At 36.2% G+C, this 19,883-nt stretch overlaps 1 protein-coding gene across 4 annotated transcripts in view; it reads left to right on the forward strand.

Moving 5' to 3' along the window:
- The window catches only part of APBA2 (amyloid beta precursor protein binding family A member 2), a 110,972-nt gene that overhangs the window by 69,180 nt on the left and 21,909 nt on the right, over positions 1 to 19,883 (forward strand). For 3 of the 4 annotated variants that reach the window (XM_030015724.2, XM_030015725.2, XM_030015726.2), the window contains 5 exons: positions 5,651 to 5,731; positions 7,091 to 7,127; positions 13,282 to 13,427; positions 14,767 to 14,802; positions 16,393 to 16,479. In XM_030015724.2, coding sequence (XP_029871584.1) covers positions 5,651 to 5,731; positions 7,091 to 7,127; positions 13,282 to 13,427; positions 14,767 to 14,802; positions 16,393 to 16,479 — 387 coding nt within the window. The remainder of the gene's footprint in view (positions 1 to 5,650; positions 5,732 to 7,090; positions 7,128 to 13,281; positions 13,428 to 14,766; positions 14,803 to 16,392; positions 16,480 to 19,883) is intronic. The other variant, XM_030015727.2, reaches the window with a different exon arrangement.

Below are 19,883 nucleotides of genomic sequence, written 5' to 3' on the forward strand. Positions count from 1 at the left end.
AAGCAGCTAAGATGATAGACATTTCAGAAAACCTGTATCTTAGGAATGTCTTACTGGAGTTCAGTCTGAGTATTATGGGATGCATTTGATAGAATTTGTGGAAAACACAAATGGGTGTAAATAAGGAGTATTAAAAGAGCTTGCTGCATTCTCCCTTGTGTTCTAGGCAGCTGTGGGGCAGAAATACTAAACAGCTATTACTGAGTGACAGTTCCCAAACTTAGCAGGTATAAGTACTTACTGAAAAGTGCTAAACAGTTCAAACATACTCAGACAAAACCAGTTTCTCTGTGCTCATTGGCTGAATCATGGCTTTTTAGCATTAAACTCCTGACACCAGGAGACAGCCAAATCAATGCCTCTTACCTAAAGATGCATTAGTGACAGTCTTCTCTTGGAAGTTTAGAGCAGAAGGCAGCACGCGCTCCAAATTACATCTACATAAAAATGCACCATTCAGCACAGCTATTTTTCTGAAACTCTTACCACAGCTGGGTCTCAATCTTAAATATATGCAAGGACAAAAAAACCTCTTAGTTGGTTAAGATGATAAAAATCAATTGGCGATTGTTTTCATGTTTATTGAAATTGGATAGAGTATTGAAATTCTTTTGTGGAATGCTTAGATCTCTAAACTTACTTTGACTCCTCTTTTCATGCCAGTTCCACACTCTAACTTGACTTGCTTACTCAGAACTACTCCTTTCCACAAATATTTTCCTCTTCACTTCTGACATGTGCTAGCATCAGCTCTAAATTAGCACGTAAGTAATGGAATCTTTATGAGAGAACAGTGTGTGAAGTCTGGCCTTTATTTTCTGTGATCAAAACCAGAAATCCTTCAGCTAGTCAAAAACTGCCTCACTCAGATTCTACCTTTGCAAGCATATCCTGCTGGGTCAAATTGCTCCTACTGACACTAGCATGTTCCTGATGTTACAATAACTCATGCAGCAGCTCAGTAAGGGTACATTAAGCCATTTGCACTCCACATCACATATGAGATAAGTTATTTCAGTCATGTGGTTTAATAGGAATAGTACCACCATAATAGACTTGTTACTAGGTTACCATCTCTTGATTCAAAAAGATGTTTTAGATGCACCTTAATGTGTTTCTATAAACATAGTAGTGTTTAGATATTAGGAGGACATGTAGCCCAGTGATAAACTGCCTTCAGAAACCAACAGAAGATCACAGAAGTTGAAACTACTAGAACCTGAAGTTTTGCCCTTAAGTGATGAAGGTAACAATACTCATCTGCTTTACCTTTGTTCTAGAGAGAGACAACAAACCTGGATGAAAAAAATCAATTAGATCTGTTGGTTTACTTGTGCAACAGGTAACTTAATCTAGTCAACCTACCACAAAATATCTCTTGTCCAAGAAGGTTCTTTCTTTTTGGAGCCTACCACAAGGAACCTTTTCCAGTTGGAACCTACCACAAAATATCTGTTTTCCAAGAAGCTTAGTGGTCTTCAAGATGAGTCTCAAAATACATAAGCCAGTACATTGGTTTCTGAACACTTTATTTGATAATAGTTGAGCAGTATTGCTAGTAAAGAGATTGGCAGGTATGGATCATAAGCCTGATTATTCAAATGTTTAAACACAGTAATAAAGCCTTACCACGCCTTTGAGCTGCACTCAGTGCTTGCTTACCAACTCTTTACCAAAAGAGTTAATAATTCTGAAAAAACTAATCTTTCAACTAATCTTTCATTCCTCTCGGACAAAATATTCCTCTGAATAAATCAAGAAAGGGACTAACCTGCTGGATTCTAGCAGAATGTTCTCCAGCAGGAGAGTGCTTCATCAGCGCTGAGCACCACAGCAGCAGTCAGGATCACAGGTGGCAGCTTTGAGGAGGATCATATTGCTGATACAAGATTTTGACTGAAAAGCTAAACAGCTTACACTGGAATAAACAACTAGTAGCGTTAAGAAACAGCCCAACTCAATCATTACCAACTCTCACCTCCAGCTAAGATGAGCTTTATACTGCAGGAAGGGGTGGTTATAAAGGGGGTCTGGTTGACTGGGAGGGGCCCTGCAAGATTGGTGGGAGGAGGGAGGCCCAGGCGGCCCCAGGCCTGGCAGTTAGCCATCAGGAGAGGGCTGGCCAGCACATGGGTAGAGCTGTAGGCATGTTTCTGAAAGATGTGCATAGATGCTTCAGTGACCTCAAATAAATAGAGTCTGATTTTCCTCTCAGCCTAAAGATGGCATTTTCTGCTGCCTCACATTCCTTCACATGATGCTGGACAGTGCCTCAGTACTTGCTCAGAGGCAAAAGTATTAATAATACTACACCTTTAATGTTTTACTTTTCTTATATCTTTCCTTTGCAGAATCTGATCCTAGGATAAGAGACTTTTAACATAGCTGTAGTTCTGTGTTAGTGTGCAGTCAAGTCCAGATTTCCGGTTTAGCTTTATGTTCTATTCTAAACTGCAAGTCAGGGTATAAAGTATTTATAATACCTTGTAAGTATTTCCTTCAAATGTGATTTTTCTAGCTATGGTAAAACTTAAAACAACAATATAAATTGGAAACTCTGTAAGAAACACAAAGAAAGCAAGTATTGAGTATGATAATTTATTTGACATTGGTCAGATCACCCGGGAGCACGAACAAACTTCCAGCCCACATCAAATAGCAGAATTTATGTTTTCTAAAAATGATTCCATAAAGAAGATCCAAAACACTCCTTCATATTTTGTCTAGAAGCATCTCCTTCCATACGTACAAGACTACATGGTTTGTAACTGTGTATGGGAGATACAGCCATGCCTACTGTGCATAGTTCTCTCCTTTGACACTGTAAGTCTTGAGGAAAGAAAGGGAAGCCCTTATCCCTGTACTTCTTTCTGCCCTTTTCTTCTGGGATACCATGTTAGCAAACATTTCTTTAGCATGAAGATCTCAACCCTTATTTTGTAAAGGGTCATTGTAACAGCCCACGTATTTGCAGGCAAATGTTGGGCACAGAAAGTCTCAGACAGGCACAGCTCCCCTTACATGTGCTGCTGCTGAGGGGACACAGGGAGTGCTACACTCCAAAGCTGAGAGGATCTCAAGAATGTGATAGTACACTCATATTTGTTCAGAGGAAGTGCTCACACACTCACCTCCCCATCACAACATTTTTAAAGAGCAAAATGTTAATAGATCAGCCAGAGTTGGAACATGTTGTGTGCACAGATGTGCATAAAAGAAATGGAAGAATTCTTTGTACCTGAGATTCTGCCTAATTAGACTGGGGCTCCTAAACAAATAGGCGAAACACTGGGGAAAAAAAAAAATTGGCCTTCGTGTACAGATACCAAATAGTAAGTAAAAAACATTTATTATGTTCCTTGTAGAGATGATGTGATTGATCCCAACTCATAATGTATTCTGCACAAACTTTTCTTTGGAACCCAGCCAATACACAATAACAACGTATATACTACATATGTGACATATAAACTACACCTGTGACTGGGAAACAATAAACAAGCGAGGCTTGTTTATATTCCTAAAAACCTGAAAATAGGAACTCCAGTAAATTACAGCTATGGATAAATCAAAAGTGAAATGTCATCCAAGTGTTTAGTCATATTTTATATTAAGACTATATGGAATTTATATATGCAACTATTACCAGAGAGCATGATTGGTATTATGATCCCCAGGGCTGAATAAGTCCATCGACATGTAAGATTTGTGACAGAGACATGTTTGAACAATGTTTATGGTATGCTTACTAAACCAGTCAACCAATTCTTTCTTTATATGCAGGTGCATTTTCAGTTCAGTCAAGTGTGTGGTAATCAGAACTGACAGAGTTTTTAAAGTATTAACATTCTGTTGTACATACTGGAGTTAATATAGTTGCTGTCACTGTTTACAGTTTAATGTATCTTCATTGTGGCCATGTCATTTTCCCTGCTTAAAGCATACTTGATCTAATCCTACTATTTTAGGGCATAATATATGATTATTATGCTTGTTTTATTAAAGCCCTCTAGATATTTGTTTACCTTATTAATATATTTCACTGCATATCAACACCTATTGCTCCCTATTAGTTTAGCCATGCAATATAATTAGATTTGTCTTGTCTCAAACAGAACAGGATTTATAAGCAGGGATATGGTAAGCTGCTTAGCTACTACAGCCACGTAAACAGGGCCCTAGTCAGTGGGTCGCCAAGTCTTGGTGTTCTGTGTATGTCGCAGATAGTCTTTTGTTTCCTAAAATCCTGCTTACTACTTGGGTGACTTTTTGCTTTGTGTATGTTGTCTTACCTGAGAATTAGCATTACTGAGCTAATAGCCCTAATGTGCCTGCTTCATTAGCACATTTTGTTCAGCTGACTAAATATTACTCATAGGGTGTAATTTGTCCAGAGATGAACATGCAGACTCTCTTTGATTACAGCTACATATTGCATTTGAAAGTCAAAGACAAGGAGTTATGTTCTCATGTAACATTCAGGCTGACCCTTTGAAATAATACTGGCTCAGTGTTTTCCATTTGCACAATTGTTCATACAAGTTCTTATTTGTGAAGCCTCACAATGACAGTGGCATTTAGGCACTCTTTGTTATACATAATGGGGAAACTGAGAAAAAAGGGAAGTGAATTATCATAAACCATAAAAATTTGTTCCAGAAATCACCTTGGTTTTCCAGATTTCTAACATTAAAACTCTGAGTCATGAAAACTTCACTTTCTTGGTATGTATGGGACACATACATACCTGTGTTGGGTGCTGGTGTTCTGTGATTTGTGTCAGGTCTGGAGAAGAAATTCTGTCCCTGAGAATATTGGAACTTAGAAGAAAAAGAATGTTGCATAGTTTAAAAGGTTTAGTATTTTCCTTGTGTGAGGTTTTATATTTTCCCTTTTGCATTTCTTCAGAAGCCTGAAGATGTGCTGCCAGCATGCTGTAGATTTGCTTGGCCCAAAAGGAAGGAGATGCCATGAGGTATCTGTCATGAACACAGAATCCTATATCTGGTGCTCGGATTCTGTTTTTCAGATCAGAGGTGGCCATTAGGACTATTTTGATTTTGTCCAGTACTGAGAATAAACACATTTAAAAATTCTGACTTTGGTTTCTGAAAATTTGAACATGTCAGCATTTGGCTTAATTTCCTGTGAAAAATTTGCATTGAAATAAAATAATTTAATTTAAATTTAAATCAGTACTGTAACTGCTACTTAATGATAATTGAGATGTCTTACTATTTACATCAAAATACATCTTTTATTATAATTAAACAGCCCAGCATTTTTATATGAATCCCATATTTGCTAAATTACAACAGGAAATTCCAACTATTGTAGCACATTATGATATTTCAATATCAGTAATGAATATTGATTGCACATAGATAATGACATATAAATACATATAAATAACTACACAGAACAGTTTCATGACGAATGACTGTCATAAAATAACGGAGAACATGCTAAATACAGTTTCCTATGTTAATGTTTTATGAATTTTTATTAAAATTCTCTGAATGTAATTTAATCTGGTGAAAATTTTCTGACTATCTTTGCACCATTGACTTCCATTGAAATCTCTATACTTTGTTTTGAAGCTTTCCAGAAGACAAAAGGATTTGAAATCCTTTCTTGTTTTTTCATACAGATGTGCAATGGTTTAGAGCAGCCAAGGAAGCAACAGCGTTCAGATCTTAATGGACCAGTTGACAATAATAATACACCTGAGGTAGGTAGCTAAGGCCATTAGGCCATTCTGCTGCCCATCTTCCTGCAGTCAGGCTTCCATGAGGGAAAGCAGGCACCAAATTGTCAGCTTTCTCCCTCTCATGGGGAGGCTCTGTTTCTTTTCCGGAACTGACAATAAATACCATGGCTGCATATTTTGAAAAGTCTTTGAATCATACCCATGAATTTGTTGCTGCCACATTCATTTTATGTAACTGTCCATGGCATGTACTCAAACCTAAAATTTTCTGATGACATACAGAATAGAGAGAACACTTCAGAAATTCTCTTTTTGGATTATTGGAGCATCAAAAAAAAATTGGCTTCTGCTTTTTTTCTCCCTCCTGCCTGCCCCACCCCCCGCCATCAGTCTTTAAAGCCAAAGGACTGCTTAATTCCCACAGGAATAATTCTCTTTAAATAACCCCTAATATCAAACACATCATTCAGTGCTGAGGGCTCAAATGATTCACATCTTTTTGAGTGGCCTCTGTGGTAAGATGTGTCCTGGCTCAGTGTGCTGTGAAAAAGATGCGGTGATAGGCAGACCTGCTCTTGTCACTAAAGACTGGAGCAAAGAAGACATCTAAGAATGCAGAATGAGGTTATGCTTGAGGCTAGACACAATGAAATGAAATTCAGACTTAAAAGCAGAAGTCTGTTATCTCAAAAATATGTAACATATTTAGCCTGTAGCCTGTTACATTAATGAAGAGGTACATTTCTAAAGCCTTTTCCTATAATGGAGAAATCAGCCTCTTTCCTGGAAACAGGAATGCCTGAGGAGGCTGCCAAAAGACAAGCAAACGGAAGGACTATATCTGTTTATTGAAAATAGAGACAGTAGCATAAAAAGAGCACTGTTGTGGCTCCTGCTGAGATTAAGTGTAATGCTATGTACTGTGCAATCAGGGACAGTTCTTTTTATTCACTGACCCAGAATCTTGCTTTGTAAAATATTGTTAAATGTTCTTAATTAGAAATTTGGGATATCATTAATAGGCAATGTGATCTAGTGGATAAACTATTGGACTGGGAATTGCTGGTTTGTATTGCTCATTTGACAGCTGACTTCCTAGGTCATTTTCATGTTTTTCCCCTTACTCTCCCATATTTTTTTGTGTGGTGGGATCTGCTTAAAATGCTTTGAGATTCCAGGTAAACAGCACTATGTAACAGTTAGGTTGGGTTAATTACTGTGATGTAATGTGTTTCACTGTGCTAAATAGTGGCTATGCAGAAGTTATATAGAGAAATTTGATTTTTTTAAACAACAGTCAGCTGTTTAAATATAGTATGAATTCACTTTGGTTTGTGAAAATTATTTTGTTACAGCTATACCATTTTTATTTCTCAACAGACAAAGAAAGTGTCTTCATTTCCAAGTTTTGTTGATGGTAAGTTTTACATCATCCATAGTTAAAGTAGGATAAAATGGAAGCAAATGCTTTAATATATTTTAAAGATAACAGTTCTAAAAACCAGTCAAACCCAAGAGAATACAGCTGAAAAGTTTTAAGTATTGAAGTATTTAACATTTTCAACCCCCCCTGTGGCAATGGGTGATAAAAAGGAGGGGCAGATAGAGTTCTCAGATTAAGGTAAAGATGGAGACAGTTAAAAATCTGGAAGGGTGTAAAAAAGGTGGTAACAGTGGGCCCCAGCAGGGTGGAGATTTATGATTTATGAAGGTGTAAGAGCACCCTGTTCTTCATGGCCTTGTGCAGAGGAAGGAGTCATTTAACTGTTCAGAGCAGCCCCTGTATCACTTTGATGTGATGCACGTTATGGCACTCTGGGAATCTCAGTTGTCGGCACAAACGGGAGGGTTCTCCTGATCTGATAAAAAATTGGTAATCCAATCCTCTGTTTAGAAGAGCCATGCTTTCGTGTGTTTCTTCAGTCTCCTTTGCACTGCTATTACATATTTTCTGTTTGGGGAAAAATAAGTCAATTTATTAACACAAGAAGGTGGACAGACATAAAATGGGATTATACTGAAAAACATTATCATTTTTTGATTCACAGACAGCTGAAGAGCTTTTTATGGGGAAAATGCATACAGCTCTTCCTGCAAAGGAAATGTCTACACTGTAAAGTGAAAAAAGACAGTAGGAAACTTCTAAGGATCTGACCCCTTAGATCTGCCATGAGCACACTTTTCCCAAAATGGAAACCATAAATGAATGTTAAAAACTTGATTAGTAATGCCATTCTCAACTCAGGGAAAACTTACTATGATTTAGAATAATATTAGAATGTCCAACACATTTTTCTTCTATTCCCTGATGCCATCAGCTTGACTAGCAACTTCTGTTTTTAGTAATTTCCTTGAAGAGCTAGAGCAAATGGAAGGTTCAAAGATTTCCCCTTTTACACAGGTTGACATTTGAAGGAAATTACATATAACACTTGGCATGTGCTGACTAACAGGCCCTAAATAGAGGTAAATTAAATGCATTCCCCAAAGGTGGCTGAGACAAGAAAGCAAGCTGATACTTTGTAATAAGCATCTACTGATTGTATAGTGGACAACTATAAAGGGAGGCCAGCATGACTGTAGCTGTAAAACAGACTAGAAAATTCACCCCTCACAGCTCTGGTAGACACAACCGCACATTTTAATTTTATTGGGATAAAAAGGTTATGTCTTTTTCTTACCTTACCTTACCAATCGGCTCACTACTCTGTTGGAAAGAGGTCAGTATACTCTTTTAGATAGCATGATATTTTTTTTTGTAGTTCAATCATTTTGCTTTCTCTGATTTTTTTCTATAGTTGCACAGTATGTGAGGATAAGCTATCTCTTAGGCTTTTTCTATTGCAGGTATTATATGGCATTGTCTAATACAAATAAATATGTAACTCGCTAGGATCTTATGATAGCTAACATGACTGCTCTCTGAATTCAAAGAAAAACAGAGTTTTTATTATTAATTTGTATGTAGAGTCCCAAAAGGAACAGGACCCTACTGCACAAAAGAAGAAGTTCTGCCAGCTAACACTCCTTGTTCTTCCCTGAGTTTTGATGGCAATACCACAGTCATATTCTGGTTACATTCATATTCAACTGTTCAGGCACTTAACTTTCAGCATGACTCCTTAACTAGAGTAGCTATATCTATATCTCTGTCTCTATTAATACAAAATATTTTTCATATGCCATGTGGACATAAAAACAAATCAGATAATAGGCACAAAAAATACTGGTAATGTGTCCCTTTGCTATTAGAATTGTTTCAGTAGTAGTACCGCTACATGCTTCTAGTGGTAATTAATTAGTTCCATGTTCAGGGGTTCTGGCTTTTTTGCTCTCTATATTTGTCCTATCACCATAAATCTCATTCGCTTGCACAGTAACAACCATGAAGTAAAGAAATCAGCCAAAATATGGGACTTGTAGATAGCCATTCTGCAAGGTGACATATGCCCTGTGTCCATTTACTCCTTATGCAAAATCTGCTGCAGTGCCACGCACCCTAAGGTCTCGGTGACTTCATGGAGTATGATGGTTCTCAGCAGGAAGTTGAAAGTGCTTCTGTGCTCTGAGCGCGGTCTCTAAATACTGTCTGAATCCTTGGTTTACACATGATTTTAGATAAATATAAAAATATGTTCCTAACAGATTATTAAATTCAGTTATGCTGAATTATTGAATGAGTATTCTTTTTCTTATTTTATGAATACAAAAGATAAGTTAATTTAAAAATATTTAGACCTAGTCTACTTAGTCTAGAAATATGTTTATACTTGTTGCATTAATAGATCAGCAGAAAACCAAGTAATCTCTACTGTACTGATAAGATAGTGCAGAAATTTACAGTTAGATTTTTTAGAAATAGTTATCTAATGTTTAAGCACCAATACTCAACATAAAATTCCACTCTTTGTTCACATTGAACTAATCTTCAAGTTTCAATTCTATTTCTTTTTCCCTTCCTCATCAGTAAGCCTTACATGTGCTTACTGTCAAGGGCATGCTTAAGTGCTCTGATGAGCTGGGACCTCAGCCAAGTCTGCATTTTTGTATTATTTAAAGCAGTCAGAGATAAGGGAAGAAAACACTCAGGTAACCCAATTTAACCCTGGCAATTTTCGATACCATTCCATCCTTCCAACGGATGTCTTCTTTTACGTGACAATTGCTTACATTGCCTTCATGACGGGAAATGCATGTTGGAAATGTTTTCTGCCCAACATGCCTTGTTTTCTGTTTTGTTTTGGATTTTTTGTTTGTTTTTTTTTTTTTCTTTTTTCTATATTAGCTATTGCTATAAGCATTTTATACATGCTTTTGTTTTATACATGGTGTCACAGAATTTGTTGCTATTATAATGATTCTGCAAAAATATCACCTTCTAATGCTATGAAGAGATGTTTGAAACCATATCCAACCAAAAAATCCCCAATCTTTAAAGAATCCAAATGAATAAAATTAGGATTATAAAATTGCTTAAAACCCTAGGTTATTTCCATGGTCAAGAAGTTTTTTCAGACAAATTAGTTAAAAAAACTATTGCTGTCACCAAACAGCCAAGACATGAGAAGAATTTGTTGTTTTCTTGGTAACACTCACTTCTTTCACAGATCCCTAAGCTATGGTGGGGATTACTGTTTCATGCTCAGAGTTGCTAGCAGTGTAAACATAAAAATAGATCTCTAAACACGTCTTTGAAAGTGCTTTTGACATAGCCTATCAATGACTTGGAAATCAAGACAAAAATGTCTTACTCAAAGATGTACAAAGCACCAATACAACCAGAAGTGGGCCAAATTCAACATTCTTGAAAATAATTGAAGAGAAAAGAAGCTTTCCTGAGTTCAGCCAGCGTTTTTGGGATAGAAAGAAAGTAGACTAAGGGACTGATATGTTTTAAATAACCAGCACAGCTTTTTTTTGTTGACAAATCCTGCATTTTGGTCTTTGCTTGATGTAGTAATGACTGTATTAGAATTTGTACCAAGAATTGCAATTTTACTTGTCTTCAGACACACAAAATATTTCAAGAAAATTACTCTAAATTAACTACTAAAGGAGGTTAGTTAGACTGATTTAAACATTCAGTGGGTAAGCATATTTCAGAGTTAAAGCAACCTTGATTCAATTTAGCTTGATTTACTTAGCCTGAAGTGAATGAAGGAAAACAAAATTAAAGCCACTTTAATTTTGAATGAGCGTGTTGATGCAGGTATCTAATGAAGTTTTGCTAACTTAACATTAAATTCACATCTTTAATTAATTTCCCTCTTTGCTGCCCTTGAAACAAGATGTCAATATACTGCAACATTAGTATTGTGTTGCATGCTGAAAGAAGTACAGAGGTAAAAGACTTAAGTTTTAGGCCTGAAAAGATGTATGAATAATATCATCAGAAGAGGTACCATATAAAATACATCATCCATCTGCTGAAAAATGTAATGGTGCAAAGATGTAAGCAAAGAGGAACAGAGATATAGTAAATGAAGTTCTTGTGGAATTTTCCTTTTCTTTTGATTTCATTCAGTGAATTAGTGCTGCAAGAACAAGGATCATTTTGTGAGGTGTTGAAAGACTTGGCCTTCATGAAGAGTTTCAGTGACTTTTTAAATTAGTAACTTCCCAAGGATTTCATTGAGGGTTTTCACACATTTCAGTGGAGATTGTAATGATATTTTTTTATTCTTTCCCAATACTTTGAGAATTTTAAATTCCACAGAATTCTATTCTGACTTATAATGAAGATCCAAACCATTACTGGATTTGTACGGATGTGATCTAAAGCAAAATGTGTCCTCCTGTGCTATATAATTATCCTTTTGAAGCTTGAAACTATGGTGTTTGCTAGCAAAACAAATAGCTGCATTTTGTGTGAGCATTGTTAGTCAATATCAGATCTCTGAAGAGTGCAGGACTGGTATAAATATATATATATGTGTCTATATACTTTGATTACTGAATTACAAAGACTCTGGGTTTTTTGCTGGGAGTTGAGATTTCCAGCAGGCAAATGTGAGGTCTGCATGAAGTATAAGTGTCAGCAACATTGCTTGAAGAAGAAAGTCACTTCTTTCGATCAAGTTTATTTTCTGTTGGAAGACTTTTTCTAAATTAGAGTGGGAAAACGAGGGATAGGAATGCTCACTAAAAGATATATGTGCAAACCACTATTTAAGTAAATTTCATCAGCATAGCATGCCGTATATTTTTCATTCTCCACTTATTAATTTTCCACATTCAATTGATTATAAATAGATTGAACTAATCCACTGTACAATAAAACTTTTTTTAAAATTAGCATCTCCCTTTAGTGTCATTTTTCTCCTCACACGTGAGATTCATGTACTTCAAAAAAAAAGTGTTAGCAGCTTAGCAAGTTGATACAGCTCAAAGCAAATCTCTTTTATAAAACTGTTGAGGAACAGAAAATACTCACTGTCAAGAGATGTCAGCCAGACTCTGGAATGACTGTTCTTTACTGTTGATCTAATCAAGCTAGATGTAGAGCTTAACAGCTGAATAAAGAGGATGATGAGCGTGGTTCCAGTATGATATAAATACTATCCTTTATTCTCTTCTCCCTGCCCCTTCTTTTGCATCCTTGGAAAGAAACCACTTGCAAAACACAAGTTAATATTAGAATCTCACTGAAGTCACTATGTAATTAATACTAAGTATATACAAAAGCATTTTGTTGAATGAAGGCTAAAATTTAAAAAATATCAAGATGTTTTTAAGTTCCACTATTTTCCTATCTTTTTTAACATGGAATTTTTCATGCTCTTTCCACGTGCTCCTTTTCCATAACTACCTTCTGTGACTTCCCTCTTCCTGCTTTCAGAGGAAAAGGCTGTATGACCTGTTGCGCAGATTCCATTGATTAGACCGTGAACGTTTTATTGAACTCCTGTACTGCAGCATGTTTCTCCAGCTCTCAGTTTATACAATCTGTACTAGCCTGGGAACTGTTTTTCAATCAGTCTCTGAATTCTGGCCTTAGACATGACTAAACAGCATCAAGATGCCTACTTTTCTTGTTTCCTAAACTTTCTTAACTGTTAAGTTTCATGGTGGACTTTTTCTGAAGCAAAGTACACCTTTGTGCCCATTGTTCATCAGTATTTTTGCCAGCGATAATGTTTGGGAACCGTGTACTTCCACAAACATCTCAAAAAAATGTGGAAACACAAATCTGTATTCAGGCAGAAGTTTAGCTCATGCACTGTAACAGTCATACTATAAATAGTAAGAAAGTTATGATAAAGGAACGTATCAGCATTTCTGAAACTTGCAAATAATTCCAATGTGTTTATCAGTGCAGCACAGGAAACATTTTTCCAATGATTTTCCTCTAGAATTCCACAGTCAAGCCATTATGCAATGTTTTAAATACAGTACGTTTTTTGGGGAAATAATTACAGGGAAAAACATCATTTATTTTGAACTGGATTTCTTCATCTGTTTCATATTAGAAAAGGTATTAAAAAGGTTGTTCAAGCCTCAATATCCTTTACTCAATTTCTCATCTCTCTACCCTCCTTTGAAAGGCAGTAACTGTAAATGTCTCATGTCAGTTCCAGGACCTTGTGAACCTGAAGACCTCATTGATGGAATCATCTTTGCAGCCAATTACCTGGGCTCTACACAGCTGCTGTCTGAGCGCAACCCTTCTAAAAACATAAGAATGATGCAGGCCCAAGAGGCAGTGAGCCGTGTTAAGGTAGAGGATTTTTATTTTTTTAGTTTGTAGAATACTCTCTGATCGTTTGACAGTTGATCTCTAAACAGTACAGCATCTGCAGCTTCAGACCTATTCTGAAGTGCACTTACATGAGTATAGATCTAGTACCATAAATACCGTTAGTTTCCAGTGCTTATTATAAAAATACATACAGCATCTCTGAGGAACAAAATATAAATTATTCCAGAGTCTATTCAAAATTGTTTGGAAGCTGTATGAAGAATTCAAGTATTAAAGACAAATTGCAGCTTGCAATTAGGAAATATTCCAGTGGCAAAGCACAGGTTATTTGTTTGACTGTGGTTTTCCTCTTATGTCATTAATTCCTTTAACTTACTACAAATTGTGAAGATTAATCTCAATATATTGAATTATTACTTTTTTAGGACAAGAAGATCCATTACTATTGTGTTTGGATTTGGTGTTATTTACAAAGAACAATTCTGTGTAAATAATGTAGCATAGACTGCTTCATACAGCTGTGTAAAAAAATGCTTTTTTTTGGTTAATAATCCAAGTAGGAGATTTTTCTTTCACAATTTTTTCTGGATCTGCTGCAAATACCTCATCTGAATAAACACATGGTTAGAAAGCGGTAGATTTAAATGCTAGTGGAAAAATCAGGTGCTTAGTCAATAAAATACTTAATTGGTAAAAATTGCACATTTCTGAAGGAAAACAGTTTGGGAAAATCATTTACGTAGTAAGAGACTGTCATGACTGATGATTGATTTGGCATTTAGAAACAAATGGAAGGCAAGAAAGGTCCAGTTCTTGAATTTCTATTTAGCATATTGTGATGTCTCAAGCAGTAAGTAATTGCTGATTGCAATTAACTCCCTAAAAACTGTTTCATGTATTAATAGCAATCCTAATCTGTCAGAGATACTTGACTACTTTAGATAGTCATGGAATAGAGCTTGAGTTACATTTTGTTCAACAGTTACAAGTAGAAGTATGATCAATACGGAGAGAAAACCTTGAGTTTAAAATAGTGCATGTACTGTCATTTTAGAGTGCTGTATATTTAGTGGGATAAATGTCATGAGCAGCTGTTAACAGACAACACTCTTTGGTACTAATTTTTTTGTAATCAATTGACAACATGTATAATGGCATTAAATCCAATTATGCTTGAGAACTACATGAGATATAAACAAATCTTTCTCTCCTGCACATCCTTCTCCCACTGCCCCCAAATTTTTAATTTTTAACAGTCTGGATTCATAGTCAAAACGTTTCCCTGACTTCCCACACTGTCTTTTCTCTTTTTTTGTCTGTACATCTGTCTGCATTCTTTTTTTATGCTACTCCTCAGAGGATGCAAAAGGCGGCTAAAATCAAGAAAAAAGCGGTGTGTAAACTGTTTTTCTTGAATGCTAATGTTTACTTACATTTTTGTTGTACTTGTTTTCCATGGAGTGTTGTGTCTTTCATTATGGGTCCTCATAAAGTTGTCATTTTGGTTTCTTTGTTAAGTAGTTGAACACTGGATGGAATAAAATGAACTCATTTTCTTCATTGTTCATTTGCTGGAGTGCCTGTCTGCTGCTCTTCTGTTGAATACCTGTGATTTTTTTAGTCCAGATATACAGCCAGTGTTATCCAGGAGACTTTTTTTAATGTAACAGTTATTTTTATTTTACTAACCCAAGCAGTAAGATGTATTTCCTGTGCCTGTGACTTACTGTATATTTATTAAATTATTGTCAATATTTAAAAACAAATAGAATAAATTTACCAGGTAGTAGTTGGAACAATTCGTACAGGAGACATTTCACTCAGTTAAAAACTATACTTCAGTTAACTAAATACAGTTGACAAAAATATCACTAAAATTAATCTTGCTCTTTGTTATGGTCTTGGATGAAAGCAATGCAAGTAGTCTCTGCCAAAGTATGTGCTTGCTTTGTATTTTGCTGGATGAGACTTAATTCAAACAAAATTAATCTGAATGAATAATAGGCATAGCTAAGCCTTTATAACTACAAAAAAGAGCAGCAAATACATCATTCTTCCTTGCACTGTTACATCAGAGACCCAATCTCTGACTTGGAGATGGATGCCTGCTTTTAGCACAGGGTGATATAGTCTGTGGCAATTTTATTCTGAGGCTGCTAACATGGGTGCTGCTAAATACCAGTTGCAGTAGTGCACTATGGACAAGTAGCCTGGAGGAATAAATAGGTTCCTGCTGGAACTCAGAATATTAGGTAAGCTCTCAGATGATGCTTCAGTGAGAGGCAGCAGCTGCTTTACCACTTTCTCTCCTGTTTTCTCACGTGGGCAGAGCCCGGACTCACACTTAGGAGGCCATGTGGCAGTACACGGTAATCCCAATTACTCTGTGACCATGTTTTCCAATGGGATATGGAACTGTTTCCCCAGTGAGCAGTGCTCAGAAGTTGAGGTCTAAAAGTCAGCTGATGGCTTTCTGATATGAGAAAAATAGTTCAGCAGTCAGTTCTTTATTTTGTAGAAGAAAACTAAACCCCACCACAGTACTGAGCACCAGCTTGCACTTTTTTAGGTGAGCTCACTGAAGATGGCAAGGGCTAAGCAGCTGATGGGGAGTAAGTCACTTTCAATTCTACATTCTCAGTTCCAATGCCTCTAGTACTGAAGTGCATTGATGAGACAGTGGGGAAGAAACAGCCATACTCTTTCTCCTGTTCTGGCTATAAATAGAGAATTTTAGTACTTGAGCTGTCAGTCCCATGGGCTCTGAAAATTCACTCTTACCCACAAAATCAGAGTATGCTTCACTCTTTCTATGCAACAAATGCATTCTTTGTATGTATTTAGAAGCACCTTTGAATAGCTGTCTTTTAGTGGTTTAACAGTGCAATAGCCTCGCATCACATTATGCTTGAAGCGATCAGTAAATTTGTCATTTTAAATAGGAAATTATAACTCCCCTTGTAACAAAGCGTCTGTCTTTTAGACTTCAGAGGGAGATTCCCAGGCGTTGACTGAAGTGGATCTGTTCATCTCCACACAGAGAATCAAAGTTTTAAATGCAGACACACAGGTAAGTTATGATTAAATCTCTTCAAGAATAATGTTGAGTTAGACCGCACTCTTACACTCTTAGTGGGAAACTAAAGTTGGATAAATTCATTGTTGTGAGAATATTCAGAAAGAGCAGTGTTAGATCTGCTATTGTTGCAACACTTGCCATTTGCCAATATAGTAATACTGACACCAGTTTTGCTTATTCAATGTATTGGACAATGCGTGCATGTTGCTGAGATCTTGTCATGGTTTAACTCCAGTCAGCAACTAAGCACCACCCAGCTGCTGGGTCACTCCTCCCTGCTCCCAGTGGGGTGGGGAGGAGAATGGAAAAAAAAGTAAAACTCATGGGGTGAGATAAGAACGATTTAATAACTAAAGTAAAATAAAATGTAATACTAATACTAATAAACCATAATAATAATAGTAAATAATAGTAATAATAATAGCAATAATAATAATAATAACAGCAACAACCAAAAAAACTCCACTAAACCCCAAGAAAAGACAAGTGATGCACAGTGTAGTTGCTCATCACCTTCTGACCGATGCCCAAGCAGCGATCCACCCCTCCTGGCCAACGCCCCCCAGTTTATGTACTGAGCATGACATTCTGTGGTGTGGAATATCCCTCTGGTTAGTTCGAGTCAGCTGTCCTGGCTATGCTCCCTCCCAGCTTCTTGTACACCTGCTTGCTGGCAGAGCATGGGAAACTGAAGAATCCTTAACTTGGGATAAGTGCTACTTGGCAACAACTAAAACATCAGTGTGTTATCAGCATTATTCTCACACTAAATCCAAATCACACTGTACCACCTACTAAGAAGAAAATTAACTCTATCCCAGCTGAAACCAGGACAGATCTATAAATAAATTTAGGGAAAGATTCAAAAGTCTTTCAGAATGCATGTATACTGTTTCTCTGAAACAGTTTCAGTACCCAAATTTATTGTCTAACAGGGAAGTAATTTGCTGCTTTGACTAAGCTATTTGTATCTTGTCATTTTTAACATTTAACCTCCAATTTTTCCATAAATCACATCTGAGCTACCATCCCCTTTGCCTAAGGTAAATTATTAATTATTCATACTAAAGAAGTGTCTGGAGACCACAGCAATGATCAGCCTCATCTTCTAGGAATACATATATATATTCAAATATCTTCATAAGAAGGTTTTTTTTTGAAGGAATTTACAATTAAACACATAAAATTTATACATGGATCCCAATATTTAGTATAATAATCTCACAAGATCTCTTAGACTTTGATCATACTTACAGAAAGTCTTTAAATTTTCATTCTTATGTGAGGCTTTGGAAAGGGAAATTTTAGTGACATTTTTTGCTTTAGGTTTCACTAAAAAACTCCACTGTATGCAGCTAACAGCAGTTGAAAAATGGTAAGACCTCAAGTTACATTAAAGAACAAACCATTTAGAAAGCACTTAGTTAAGCTTGATATAACCAAACTAGAAAATTCATCTTGTAGTATTTGGAAAAATGGTTGGAGTGACCTTACGCTATCCTTTCAATGATACTCTTCCAGAACTTATGAAGGTACTATTTAGTCTTTTTTTTTTTTTTTTTTTTTTTTTAGTAGCAGAACAGACCAAGGATTATAGGTAAGTTTAACTGTCAGAAAGATACCAGAACAAACAAACCCTTTGTAGGCAGTTTGTGAGTGGAGATGAGCAAGAGTCAGCACAGATTTGTCAGAAGTAAATCATGTCAAATCAATTGTTCTCTTTTGTGATGGGGAATATATTTGTCCATGGCACAGAAGCAGCACGCATTGCCTATTGACTTAAATAAGGCTTTTATCTCATATAATATTTTCTAGATTATATAATCTAGATACAAGAAATACAAGCAGGCTAAAAAATTTCTGAGAGTGTATTTATTTCTGATATATTGCTGTGTAGATGGCAATATAAAGAGATAAAGAGCCAGAGGTAGACTCACAAGCATGTTTCTTTGATGTAGTACTGTTCAATATTTTCATAAACAACTTGGAAGATGGAAAGAGAAAATAGTTATTGAACTTTTACCTTCAGGTATAAGATCAGAGTTCAGAAATATCATGGCTAACTGAAGAAACAAGCTGAAACTCTAGGAGATATTTCAATAAAGATAAATGTAGCCCTCTACATTGAGGATTTTGTTTTGTTTTCAATTAGTATATAATTTGTTTTTCTAACAATGCAAACCATGAGGCACCTACTTCTTCCTGAAATTTAAGAGAGCATTACAGTCTTTTAATGTGAGGGTAATGATAGTATCTCCAGGAGATGGATTATTTTTCTTTTAACATAAGCAGATGTCCTTAACACGCCACTACAAGTCCCAAGAGATGGAGCCAGATGAGGAGTAGAATATCCCATCTAAAATGGGCAGTAGTATTTACAATCTGCCATCCATAAATCGTCCTGATACTGTATTTCATCCATGATAACCAATACCACTCTTTGTTATGGCTCAGCCATTTTTTGACCTCATGGTAAATATGCATCATGCGGAGAGCATATTATTAAAGCTTATGACTACTTTTTGCATTAGCAGAAAATAAAATGCTAGTAATTATCAGTGTAAAGGTCACTACAGACAATTATTGATAAATGAACAGCTACAGTTAGTTTATAGTTGGAACGTATGGCAGTAAATAGGTAAGTTCTCTTTGTTGAGTAAGGATTAGTCTTAGTGGAAGTCACTCTTTCCCTTCTTTAAATAGTTCAGCATTTCAGCTGAACATCAACCGTTTTAAAATTAAAAAAGGAAAGTTTTTGAGGCAGACCATAAACACTTTGTCAAAGTAACTGTTACATTATTCTCCTGATTCCCCTGAGATTTCTAGTGATATAAAATGCAGTGCATCATGAGGAATGGTGTCTAGTATGAACTGTTCAACTACATGAAAATAGCAATATTGGAAATTATTGTAATTACAAGCTCTCTGTTGTTTGCCCTGGGTTTTTTTGCTTTCTTTTTTTTTTTTACAGTGGGTCTTTCAGAGAGCTGTAAGAGACTTATTCCCGTGACTTTTAAGCATTGCTGTTGGCAATGCCTTTGCATTTTTGGCTTGGTAATATTTTTCAGTGCAAGTGAAGTTTCCTGACTGGTGTAATTACCATAGGTCTATTTCAGCTGGTGTGGCAGCTGGCAGAGACAATCTGTTCTTTCATGGCTTTATCAATTATATAAAACCTATTTTTGCAGTGTGCCATCCATGATTTAATGCATCTGTAGTGTTGTATAGCTCACATGAGGTAGCAGCTGATTTAAAATGTAAAATTCTCGGTTAAAAAATGACACGCAGCAGGGTTCAAAATGCTGAGCAGCACCAGTAAAGGTGTATTGCCACGTCGGAACAGAGCCAGCTCTGGTGATTCTGTTGTCCTCAGCGACACTAGGAATGGCACCCCT

This window comes from Aquila chrysaetos, chromosome 5 (genome assembly GCF_900496995.4).
Source record: "Aquila chrysaetos chrysaetos chromosome 5, bAquChr1.4, whole genome shotgun sequence".
NCBI classification, from domain to species: domain Eukaryota; kingdom Metazoa; phylum Chordata; class Aves; order Accipitriformes; family Accipitridae; genus Aquila; species Aquila chrysaetos.